The 13,318-nt window shown below is 38.9% G+C and overlaps 1 protein-coding gene across 1 annotated transcript in view; it reads left to right on the plus strand.

Annotated features, from left to right (window-relative positions):
* ITGB6 (integrin subunit beta 6) overlaps positions 1-13,318 on the plus strand; it is a 32,449-nt gene that overhangs the window by 14,805 nt on the left and 4,326 nt on the right. Inside the window, exons 9-14 of the mRNA XM_053948192.1 lie at positions 2,297-2,431; positions 2,641-3,058; positions 3,519-3,741; positions 6,238-6,335; positions 10,821-10,940; positions 12,494-12,660. Coding sequence (XP_053804167.1) covers positions 2,297-2,431; positions 2,641-3,058; positions 3,519-3,741; positions 6,238-6,335; positions 10,821-10,940; positions 12,494-12,660 — 1,161 coding nt within the window. The remainder of the gene's footprint in view (positions 1-2,296; positions 2,432-2,640; positions 3,059-3,518; positions 3,742-6,237; positions 6,336-10,820; positions 10,941-12,493; positions 12,661-13,318) is intronic.

Here is a 13,318-nt window from a genome sequence, read left to right on the forward strand (position 1 = left end):
AGGAAGCACCAAAAAACCCTTTATTTGACAGGGGTAAAGGTATCTGAATTTTTTTTTGACTGTGAAGAAGGAAATGACACAAGATCAACAGTTGAAAATCACATGCAAAACAGAACTAATGCTACTTTTGTCAGAAATTTTTCATTATACTCTCAGAAGTGTAGCTCAATGCCCTGTGCTTCTCCATGCACAAGAAAAGAAATAAATAACTTTTGCCCCCTGGGAGTAGAGTTAGGCTAAATCTTTTAACACTTTTAAAGTCTTTTTGAGTGTTTACTTGCTGTGCAAACACGAGATTTGATAATGCCATTCACCATGTGTTGCCATATAAAAGCTTCAGAGAGGAAGTAGGCAAGTTAAGAAAGTCTGAGCTGTCAAAATATTTGTTTCAAGGAGTTCTATGTTCTTTCCCAGTATGGTTCATTTTCTTCTGGAAGCATATTTCTGCCTGCTTTGTTTAGCATTGAATTCTGCAGAACTTCATGTTGCAGAGCTGTAGGCTAAAATGCTTTATGACACATAGCAGACCATTTGATTAAAGCCATTCCAAGAGTTCAAAATTTCAGAAAAATTACCCTTTTTCCCCCCCCAGGTTTTAATCCCTACACTTACACAAAAATGAGAACAAAGAAATAATGTATTATAAAGGACAGGTAACACAAGGGCGCAAGTATTTAGCACTTCTTTGTCTCTTGTTCCATTCAGAAAAATTTTTGAACCACAAATGTTTCTCTGTGAATGGCTTACAGCTGTTATTTGCTATTAACTGTCTGATATTTGTCCTTAGACTATGGCCAGACAGCTTAGTAGTTTTAAAACATCATTAGAAGTACTCATATATATTAGGACCTAAAAACCTTGAATTTATCACAGTTTGTGTTCCTTTTCAGTGCTGTAAGCTGCATAATTTGATCTCTCACAACAGCAAGGTACATTCAAATGACCCAATACAGACTCCAGAATTCAAAATACTACAATCAGGTGTTCAGCAGCATTTAATTTTCTCTCACCATTGTACTCTGTTTGCACCTTGTAATTTTGCAGCTAGTGGAAGAGGGACTACTGGTGATACACCCTGCAACATAAGCACATGCCCACAGTCACAGCTTTACCCAGAGATTTGCTGGTTTGGGTCCTTCTGGGAGAGCCCAGCTATGGCAAACAAATTATTATCGACAACTCTGCATTGTTTCAATAGTGACACAAGCACCTACCTCCAATCAAAGGGAAATGGAAATTTCCCTTATCCAAAGTTACCAGCATGACAAACCTGATGCCCAGGGCACAATTTTACAACCCTAAGACAAATTTCCTAGGAATCCAGAACATGTACATAGGACAGGGAGTTGTTTATACAGGTTTTTACCTATTATATTTTTACTTTGATTTACCTCACCAGACCTTTACTCCATTGAGTCATCCTGCTACCTTGAGCAGAATGACTCACTGAAGGAAGGTCAGCAAGTTCTCTGTGCTCTGATTGAAGGGCAGGCGGTATTTTGCAAGCAATTAAACTTCTATGAGCACAAAGTCAAGTCAGAGTGATGTTTTCTCAGCAGTTGCTGAGGTACTTTTGAAAAATTTCCTTTTACTGGATCAACAGACTAATGAAGTCATAGGGAATTTCCCCATGGCCTATGATAGGCTTTGGATTAAGGTTATGTAAGCAAAGCTGCTATAAAATATTTTAAAGACTTAAAATGTAGATACCTAGTATGAGCAATTTCAGAAAGGCAGTTTGTGACTCACAAAATGGAAGTTTGATGAAGAAATTGATTTAAATAATGGGGATGTTGTTGAATACAGGTCAAAATAGTACAAACAGCTCATGAAGCAGGAATTTCCGTTGTGAGAAGAAAGGAAGGGAGGGAGCAATATTGACACAGTTCGGCTAATCAGGAAAAGCCCAGACCTAGCAATGCAATCAGGGACACAAATCCACTCCTCAGAAAGTCCAGACCTGAAACCTATATCAGTCAGCAGAGTTGTGAAAGGTGATTTAATAAAACATTGAATTTGTTCTCCTGGAAGGGCAGGAAATTAGCCCTGTGATAGCAGATATTAAAGTGATACCAACATTGCTTTCCACTGAAAGCTGGATCTGTCAGCATTTGCTTTATTTTCCTTGTTCTCCATTTTTCTTGCAATAGAGGGCTCTGTAAACAAAGTGCCAAAGCGTGAGTGTGCTCCTGTGTAAGCCAGGATAAATTACAGTTCACGTTCCACAGAGGTGGAGCAGTGGCAGCACATGGCTGTGTTATCACGCCATTCATCTCACGTTTTTTTTTCCTTGAAGGAGCTGAGGTCTGAGGTTGAATTGGAGATCCTGGGAGAGACGGAAGGGCTCAATCTCTCCTTCACGGCCATCTGTAACAACGGGACCTTTTTTCCACATCAGAGGAAATGCTCTCATGTGAAAGTGGGAGATACAGTAAGTGCAGAACATATTCCCCAAAGACATGAAGTTCATATAATTTAGGACAGCAAGGTAGAGTTTGCTCTTTATTAAACGATCTTTGTCCAGACAAGTTACGAAAAAGCAGGCAGTGTCTATGACCCTCTCTTTCTGTCCCCTGCCTGCACTTCCTGAGCACCTTGCAGAGTTCTCTCTGCTCCCAGCAGCCCCATTCTGTCTTCTAGGTCTCTTTCAATGTGACTGTTAGTCTCTCTTCTTGTGAAAAAACCAGAAGGCTTATCAAGATAAAACCTGTGGGACTCAGCGACATGCTGGAGATGGAAATTCATCCCCTCTGCAGCTGTAACTGCCAGGCCAAGGCCGAGAAGAAGAGCCCAAAGTGCAGCCAAGGGAAAGGCTCCCTGGAGTGCGGGGTGTGCGTGTGCAGCCCCGGGTACGTGGGGCCACGCTGCGAGTGCCACGAGAGCTCCCTCGGTGCCAGCTCCTGCAGGGGCCCGGCCGAGCACAGCTCCTGCAGCGGGAGAGGCGACTGCTACTGTGGGCAGTGCCTGTGCCACCCGTCCCCCTACGGAAAGGTCTACGGGCCCCGCTGTGAGTGCAACGACTTCTCCTGCGTCAGGCACCGCGGGCTGCAGTGTGCAGGTACGGCCCTCGGTGCTGCTGTTAGTGTCCCCACTTAGAGCTTTAGGGGCTCACCCTTAGCTGGGAGCTTGTGAATTTGTATTTTCATCATGTATTTGGTCGCAATCGGTTCATGTAAAGAATTATTAGTTATGAATGGTCTTTAGACTTAAAATAGTTTCAGCTATGCCATTATAAATCGGAAGTATTTACAAATTAGGTCATGCACTGCCAGGAGACAAGATCTGCACGGAGGACTCCAGTAAAGAGAATGGAGCTGCGCTGGCTTACAGCCAGGATAAACAAAAATCTGATCCTCTGACTTAAAACTGAAGATTCTGGGAGAGAAAGAAAGATGTTAGGAAGAAGAGTTGGAGAGAGAAAAATATTTTCTGTTAAAGAGAATAACTTTAAAGATCGTCTTTCAGATTATTTTTGAATTATCAGTGACTGATTTGAAGTATAATAAATGTTTTTCCAGGCAATGGTGACTGTGACTGTGGGGAGTGCAGGTGCCACAGTGGATGGACTGGTGAATACTGCAATTGCACAACTGATACCAGTGCCTGCATTGCTGAGGATGGGACACTGTGCAGTGGGAGAGGTGAATGCATCTGTGGGACATGTGCTTGCACCCATCCAGGGGCTTTGGGCCAAACGTGTGAAAAATGCCCTCTCTGCGGTGACCCCTGCAGTTCCAGATGGTAATGTGGTGGCTTTAAACCTCTGATGTTTATGTCATCCAGGTATCTGTTTCCTATACTGCCTCAGCAGTGTGTTTACTGCCATGTCTGTAAACTGGATTTACAGAGCAGAACCCAAGAGCTTCTTTGTCCTTTGAGGTGGGTAGTCACAACTCGTATATCAATCATTCACGAGCATTATGCTTGTACAAAAGGACTTTATGTGAAACAATTAAGTCAACTTCAAGCAGAACAGGTAAAACTTTACATTTCCACTGCTGTCCCTGGCTGTACAACTAATCAGAATGGTGGCCTTATCTGACACTTACATGGCCTCACAGAAAAATTTGGCATTTATATTACCATTCTCATACATATGAATGAGTAAGGTCATGTTGTGTACTCAAGTTTCACACATTCCCAAATTCATAGTCCAAATTCAGTTAAGCCTGGCTAAATTAAAATGGTGTAAGTATAATAAACTAGATTCTGGGAATGAATAAGTGGGTAGCTGTATGTCGTGTATAAGATGATGATAAATAGATTGTAAATGGTGAAATGTCTTCTGTCCACTGAGCATACTCAATTTATGTAGCTTTCCTGCTGTGATGCAAGGTGTCTGCTACGGTGCATGACAGGAAAAGCAACCAAAAATACACAGGTTGTGAAGATGACCACTCTAAGTACACCATTGGTCATACTTGTATTACATGAGCTCTTGTAGGGCTACAGTCCAAATGGAGCAATCTTCAGCAGAAATTTAAGCTGACAGTTGGACTACACTTCACAGAACACACGTTATTAATGACCCTGGCTTTGCTTTCCGAGTGCTGAGCAGTTTAGGTTGCATGGTTCATGATGATGTCTTGTCGCCTTATTCAGAGTTGAGACCCATTTCTCTCCAACACTGTATTTTCATACCTGTCATTGCAGTCTACAGTGTATCTGAGTGAAAAGCTATTCTATGATGTGATTAATTCATCGATCTCTTTCAGAGATCGATTTCTTTTAGTGTTAAATTTGCGCTAAGAAAACTGAGCCTCTCAGTATGTTCAAAGAGAATTTCTGCATGCAGCTGCTCTAAACAAAAAGGACAATACTGCTGCTTTGCTCTGCCCAATTTGGCAAAGAATAAGAAATATAAAGTTACATAATAGGCATTACATTAACCCATTTAAACATGTATATTGTATGCAGAGTTGGATCTTTTGTTTCTGTTTCAATGTCTTCCCTTGCTGAAACACAGGGCACAAAAAGCCAAGAGAGAGAGAACACTGGGAATACCTGGGAGGGTAACTGAGGGAGCTGAAAGACCAGGTCAGAGGGGGTGGAGATCAATGGCAAGGCAGCTGAGGAAGATAGTGTAGCATGAGAAACATGGTGAATATGACAAAACCACCATCAGCACTGAATTTATCTCCATGAGATAGAGGCTATCCCATTACCCACTCACTTTTACTATTCACCATTTCCAGAGCAAGGGATAAGGTCACCTCCATCCCCTGAAGATAAACTCAGCAGCCTCAGCTTATTCCCATGGATATATGTAACTCAATGCAACAGGAGATAGCCAGGGTTTTTTTTGATGTTTTGTTGAAGTTCTTCTTTTTCGTTTTTCCTTTCCTTTTTCCTCTCCTCTCCTCTCTTCTTCTCTCCTTCTTTTCTCTTTTTTTTAATGAAGTCAGTCCTTCAGGCTGCTTCTCAGAGTCTCAGCCGCTCAATTTGACTGAAGCTATCTGTGAAAAATAAGCAAACACATTTTCCATCAGAAATGTTCATGTATGAATTCTGTTTGTTGTTTTATTTTCCATTCATAAACCCTGGATTTATTAAAATCCTCATTGAATTTACAGGGACATTTCTAAAGGAATTGGTCTAGACTCTGTGTTTTTAAATAGTATTTCAATCATTCCACCACTGAATAAAAAATAATTTTCCTGTAAGTTTCACTAGTATAAATAGGATCTAAGCAATTCCTGAGACAAATAACCATATTCAAGAGACAACTGTTGAGACACCTGGAAAGTATTTTAATGCATTATTCAATAGATTTGCAACAAAGGCAAACTCATAGTAGGTGCCTCAGCTTGATCTCTTTTAAGTCAATTTCAGATATTGTTCATCTGATAGGAATTCCTTCAGCTGGTATGTAGTGTGAGAATATTTAGTGTTCAGAATATTTATTTTTTTTAATTTTTGAAGAGGAATGTTACATGTGAGTAACCACATGTCTGATAGACATGAATAATGTTGCCTGGGGTTCTGTCTGGTAGCTAACAAACTGGGAGAGAATAGAGGACAAGCAGAGCTTATCTGCAATACCTTTTATTCAGGTGGGTTTTTTTTCTTCTTTGGTTTCATTAGTTTTTTTTTTTAGTGGCAGTACCTATCATATTCCCGAGAACTCTATCTATAGCAGAAGACCTTTTATTTAGCTGCTTTTTAAAATGTAGATGCTTTTGTAATATTGCTTTGTGGCAGGAAGAGAATGATGAGCTGCTGAATTATTTTCCACAGGAGCTGTGTGGAATGTCACTTGGCTTCTGATGACAAGTCACTGGGAGATTGCAGTGAAAAATGCAGATTGGTTGATGCAACTGTCAGCATGGCAAAGGGTTGGTATATTCAATCTTCCTTTCTTGTGTATGAGTGATTAGCAGGGGGTTCCACTTTCAGTAATTTTATATTTGAAAGTAGCATTGTTTTTCTGCTGTGGAATTATATTATGGGTGATAGGGGAATTACTGTCTGCCTATGGCTCTTCTGAGGCAAGTAGGAAATGCAGAACAGGGCTGGTATAACCCTTCCAGGTAATTAACTGATTGGATCATGCCTATTTTCTAAGTAGTTTATGCAGGAAAGTATAGAATTTCATAGATACCAGTCCCTGCAAATCTGTGATAGATGAAAGTTCCTGAGTTTAAGTTATGCCTGTATCATGAGTTCCAGCAGGGCTTCTTCAGCCTTACAAATACAAAACCTGACTCCAGTCCTTAGGCAGATTCTTGATTACAGCTGGTGACTAAACACAGCCCTTTAACCAGCGGCAAAGACATTTCTTGTATTCTAAAAGGCCAAGAACACCTTTCAGCTGTTTGCTTTAATTCAAAAGTGCTCTGCATCAATGGAAATTTCTGGAATAGGAATTGATTTTGAGTAAAATAGTACTATCAGGAAAAAACCCAACAACCCCCACCACAATCAAAAAAAAAAAAAAAAACCCAAAACAAACCTTTAAATCCAAAAAGTGCATTTTTTTTTCCTTTAAAGGAAGGTGCCTGCTCAGCAGGCAGCCTGTATTTATTCTAGTGGCAATTCTAGTCCTAGCCCTATGGCAGAGGCAATTGTTAAGTAAGGCAGGACATAGGCTAGTTATATCCACATCACAGATATACCATAGGCATCAAATAAGATAAATGTAAGAATGAGGATGAATCCTCACTCATCCATGTGTGCATGTCCAAGGTTTGTGTCTGCACAAAGAACAGCCTATCCAGAGCTGTGTGCATGCAGAAATGTCACTGATGTACATCCTTCCAGCAAGGTTGCACCTTTTGTTTTTGATGGCAATACTTCAGTATAAATTTATAAATATAAAAATATCTTTACAGGCTTAAAAGACATATAAGCACTTGTATCTCTTCAGTTAGTAAAGTCTTCAGATTGCTTTTGTAAGATGGAAGATATTTGTAGCTAGGAATATAAAAAACATTATACTTTTAAATATAATGAATGCTAATCAAGAGCAGAAACAGCCTTTTTTATGGTTCTGTTCATATATAGAGGTCACAGGAATATGAACAAGACAATATCATCTCCTGTTTCTGCATATTTCCTTTTTTTCATATCCTGTGCTTCCCTGATTAGGACCTCTTTAGATTTAAAATTTATTTACTGCAGTTAAAGTCAGCTACTTCTTTAGATTTAAAATTTATTTGCAGCAGTTACTGCAATCTTCATGTTCACATCCAGATGCTTCAAAAAAAAAAAAATAATAGCAGCTGTTGCAAACTGTTTCATCTGAAATGCTTGGGTAGCCTCATCAAGAAGTCCTGAAAGAAAAAAAATAACCTTTAAAATAATAGCTAAAATAGAATCATAGAATAAAAACTATTACCTGAACAAAACCCACCAATCTAAAAGTGGTATAACTAGCACACCACATAATATTTAAGACAGATTATTGAGCAACTTCATGGAGTAGTATACTTTTTTTCTGGTTTATATTTTAATTTCTTTAATGCTTCAAGGCTTTTGGGGAAAGAAAAAAGTAAAAGCTCTAATTAGCTCTTCAAAAATTTTGTTTCTCTTTTGCACATGGATGTTGCAACACAATGACTGGAAGAGTGAAGCAACAAAAAAGCATGGGCTTTACATTTTCCTGTTTCCTGGGAGTGCCCTGAGTCGTGCCTTTCACCTCCCTGCTTTGGTTCTGGGTTTGCCAGGGGTTTCTCCTGCTCCCCACCAGCAGGTCAGGTCAGTCCAGGGATCTGCCAGGGCATGGGGTGTCCAGCAGCTCTGCAGGTGCTGATGGCTTCACATCTGCTGGGCTTATCTCCACAGCAGGCACCCCTTCCAAACTTCTATTTTCATTCACTCCTAATACTTGAACATTTAAATTAGGCTACTGCCAGCACCCTAGCCACAGGGCACCAGACTGCTCCTGCCACAAGCCCAGCAGGGACAGTTATACTTTCCTTGGAGAACCCAAGTTTTTCCTACCCCATAGTGCTGACACCTCACAAATTCCCAGTGCAGCAGCAAAGTGGGTACTGGAGGCTGAATAAACCTCTATGTCAATGCTGCTCTGTTATGAGTCAGAGTGAGGTGAACTCTGCAGAAAAAAAGCATTTTGTTGAGCAAAAGGCAAACACGAAAGGGCATAATGACATTTAAATTTACAGTCAACATTTTTTTTGTTGAATCTTTAATAAATGTATCTGCTAGGAAACAGTCTTTCATGTTTTGAGTCTCCTGCTTGCCACTGTTACCTGATTTCTCCTCCAGTGTGACTCCAGTTATTTCAAATACAATTTAAATTACCAGAATTAGGCTGCAGAAGAATGTGACAATTCACTGTAGAATGCAGAAAATTACACAGATGTAAATTACAGGAATTTACCTACCTAGGCAAATTTTTATGCTGATGAACTGCAAATAACATATGCAATAGTCTCTCTTTAGTAATCCCTCATTCTAAAAATAACATCAGAGAAATAAAAATGCTAACCATAACCTGGATTCTGAATAGCTTGAACTGGCATTTTTGCGTTCATTTCTACATCATTGCACATAATCAGTATTCTGCTCCCCATGCTTTCAAAGTACAACATTAAACAAAAAATTACCATGTAAAAATAACTGATCTATGTGCAGTTACTGCCTTCTGGATGATATTTGGTATATGCTTGCAAGTTTTTATCCATTTTCAGGATAGCTAACAACTATCCTTATCCTTTTTTTCCTCTTGGTAAGCAAGTTAGTATTTTGAGTCTGCTTGCTTAAAAGAGTTGGGAAAGTACAAACATTGCAAAACTTTTGACAGTGTTACTGGAACTGTGACGTGCCAACAAGAGCCATAAGTCTGCAGTTCATGGCCCTTCTAACAAAATCAAATCTTACTAAATCAGCTGCTCTAGGCTGCCTGTCTCCTTGGCAGATAACACAAGGTGCTGCCACCAAGGGCCAGCAACAGGTTAAATACAAGGCTCAAATCAAAAGCAGGTTACCATTAAAATCCAACCAGCTAGGGTTCTCTTTTTATAACAAGCAGAGAAAAGGACTGGAGGGTAGTCAATAGTTCCATATTTTCTATGGTGTTTAATAGTATTTTCCGTAAGACCAAATCTTATGATAATAAGCAATACAGAGAAGAAAAAATGGAGCAAGCATGGCTTTTTTCAATGTAGTGTAGATTTCTTTAAAATGCTCTATTCTTGTCTGATTTCTATTCAATTACTCTTCATATTAAAGTTTGAGGACCTCAAGATTTTTACCACAATTGCTTATGAAATTCCATTAAGGGTTTTGAATGCGGAGAAAATAATGATCAGTGGCAATTATTTTAAAGAAATGTTTTTCTTTTTTCTAAAAAATGAATCCTATGAAGTTTGACTAAAATATATTGAAAAGCATACCTAGATTTCCAGTGATATCTCAAATCATGGACTATATGGAAGCATAAACATTCAGCCCCAGAGGTATTATTCCACACAGGTATAAAGTATTTTTTCCTCTGTAAAATACTGTATTATAGTTACCCTCCAAATGATGACATTTCCGGCTCTGCACGTATACTCTCACTTTTTGATTGCTTATTTGCTTTATATTGTCCCTCAAAGTCAGCTTCCTTCTGTCTCTCTGTTCCCTTTGAATGAATTTTTATCAACTCCCCAGTTAGGAATAACCTGGAAGGAAGAATTGATTAAATTTTTCTGCAATCAACAGTAAGTGGAGGGATATAACGGGAATAAATGGGGTCAGACTGTCATCTCAGGTCACTTTGTTTGCTTCATCCAGAATCCCGTTACAAAAATCTCAGCATGGCAGTTTCCTGTTATTAATCTTTATTTACTCTTGTAACAGTGCTGGACACACAGTGACCTTTGAGGAAATGAATGGCAGCCCTTTTAACAGCACCCACACTGCTTGATGTATGCATATCTACTTCTGAAACATGAACTACAGGTGGCAGGAGTAGCTGCAAACCAAAGGAACATACTTTGTTCCACTGGTTACTTTGTCCCATCATTTGGGCTATTACATCTTGAAACAGCTGCCAGTTAAGTGTTTTGGGAGCACTTCCAATCCATTGAAATTCACAGTACACTAAAGTAACAAGGTGCACTAGATAGTGCAGATTGACAACATCTGGATCAGTTCTTTGGAAATATAAGTGAAAAATCAGAAACGAAACAAAACTGGGAATGGAAGAAAAGCCATTAAATTTAGTAGAAATTCTGAGAGTATTTTTGCTTTTGTCTTTCACTCTTTACCATCTGCAGACAACGCTGTGACAAACATGATGCCAGCTGTCTCTCTGGTTTTTAAAGGTTAAATTTCATTTGATCTGATGAATTATTTTTTCCTTCCCTCTGCAGATTATTCAGAGGATAAATCCATTTCCTGCTCTTTGCAGGGGGAAAATGAATGTATAACCACATTTCTACTGGCTGTGGATGAACAGGGAAGGACAGTCATTCACAGCATAGAACGGAAAGGTAAGCAGTGAATATTGCTTTTTGTAGGTGAAATCTGATTTAAAACCACAGACAAGGTTAGCCATCTAGAAGCAGAGCTCTTTGAAGCAGCACATCTCCTCCTTGTGTTTGTAGCTCTTCTCTGCCCAGCCAAAGAGCTCCTCAAGTACTTATTTAATGCAGTGGTCACATAAATACTTGGCCTTTCATGAAAAATGGGCAGCATGATCCTTGGGCTGTAAGAATAAGATATTTTTTTCAACAGCTTGTGCAGTTCAAAGAGGATGATACTAAACACCATTTGCATTATGTGATAAAACTATAATTTGCTTTGAAATTATATACAAAAAGGTGCTTGTAACAAAGGTAGTATTAAAGAAGCACACCTCTCAAACTACACCCCTCAATCCCTAAGATTTAAGAATCTAAAGATAAGATTTTATCTTTATTCAATACTTCATTTCGCATTTTAAGTAGATTTGACAAAAAAAAAAAAAGAAGAAATATCTTCTTTTCACTGACCTCGATGAGTTCATTGAACTCTCTGTAATGGCCCTCCCACAACACTACAATAACCAGTTTCACTGTCATCTGCTTCTCTGCTCCTGGACCTTAAAATGTGAACTGGGATGAGACCTTAATAAATTCTCAAGAAATATAATTTCACTCATGGAACTGAAGTCAATATGGCACCAGTAGCCAGAACACCAACCTGGTGCTCAAACCAGGGCCCCTCAGAATTAGTTAACTGAGGCCATCAAGCAAAAACAGAACATAAAATGCAATCATGTAAGACAAGCCGGACTGAAATGAATTTTCTAATGTTCTGAAACCATGGTTCAGCAGAAAATTTTGTAAAATAGTAGTGTTCACCAACTTTCATAGACATTACTTCCTAATATTAAAACAATCAAACTTCTTTGGGTTTTGGTGAAGCAAAAATTTCAGTTTTAATTCTGACTCTCTGAAATATTTTATTGAAAAATTTATTGCAGAACTTGAAATGCAAAATTCCTCCCAGTTGCCCAGTCCAACATTTTCAACAAATCTGAATGATTTTTTTCCCTCATTGTTTTCATGAGAGAAATTCAGTTTCCTCTATTTTATCAATATCATTAGTGACTTTACCCTGACCTAGATCTCACTAGAATATTTTCTTCTGCTACCCACAGAATATCTGTTAATTGAACTAGAGCTCCAGCCACAATAATGTAAAATTCGTAATTTTGTCAACTTAGCCCTGTTTTTTATAATTATATTGAAACAGATCTGAAATCAATTTTTTGACTTTTCTCTTCAGAATCTGTGTCTATATCCAGCAGCTGCTAATTGTCGTGGTAAAAGAGCAGTGGAATAAGTTAGCAAATAATTTTTAAAACATTTTAATGCAATATTTTTCAGCTGGTTTCACAAACCCTTTAGGAAGCTAGCAGGAGGAAAATAATATGAACTTGAAGGAAAAGGCGTGCCCAGCTCATGGCAAATGAGAATCTCAGCACATCTCTTGACTGTTTTTAATTGCCTAAAATTTATTGATCGGTTATCCACGGTCATAACTGGTTTTGTTTCCACAGACTGTGCACAGCATCCAAATATCCCAATGATAGTGGTGGGTGTCACCCTTGCTATCCTTCTCATTGGCATTGTTTTACTTTGTATATGGAAATTACTGGTGTCACTTCAAGACCGAAAAGAGGTGGCCAAGTTTGAAGCAGAAAAATCAAAAGTTAAATGGCAAACGGTATGTGAAATACATTGATTTTATACAAGGTCATTTAGTTTGGTTACGTGATGCACAACTGCCTCTAAAATTCTAGGTGTTGATTTTGTTCTTTTAAATTGATAGATTTTGCTGGTGGGTTTTCACCACATCTACTATTCTATAAAGTAGAATAATGTTTCTTTAATGGATGAAAATTATCTCGTGTTTCATCTCCCGGTTTAATTTTTTCCACATGTAAGAATGTGTAGATAACTGGTTTTTTTATTAATAATTTTTAATTAGTAGCCAGTCTTCCATTAATCCTAACAATGCTGTTGTCTGCCTGTATGATTATCCAAGGTGATATCCATGATTATCCCTCTGCTCAGAAACAGAGCTGTTTAGGAAAGAGATGTTGTTCCTGGCCTCTGCCATGATCCAACCCCACTCCCACCGAGCAGGAGTGGATGGAACTGTCCCAAATGCAAGGGAAAGGACAGAGAAATCCAGGCCTTGTTTTCTATCTATAGCTCTGGGCACCTAATGTAAGCTGACACCACATGTTCCCTTTTCTTCTTTCTTTTCCGCCCTTGACTTTTTTGCCCTTTTGCAAAAGCTTTAGGGCTTCTGAGGATCTTTTCAAAAAAAGCATGTTGAGTAAGCATTTCTGGCGGGTGTCAGGAGGACAGACAATGTG

The sequence above is a fragment of the Vidua chalybeata genome, chromosome 7 (assembly GCF_026979565.1).
Source record: "Vidua chalybeata isolate OUT-0048 chromosome 7, bVidCha1 merged haplotype, whole genome shotgun sequence".
NCBI lineage: Eukaryota > Metazoa > Chordata > Aves > Passeriformes > Viduidae > Vidua > Vidua chalybeata.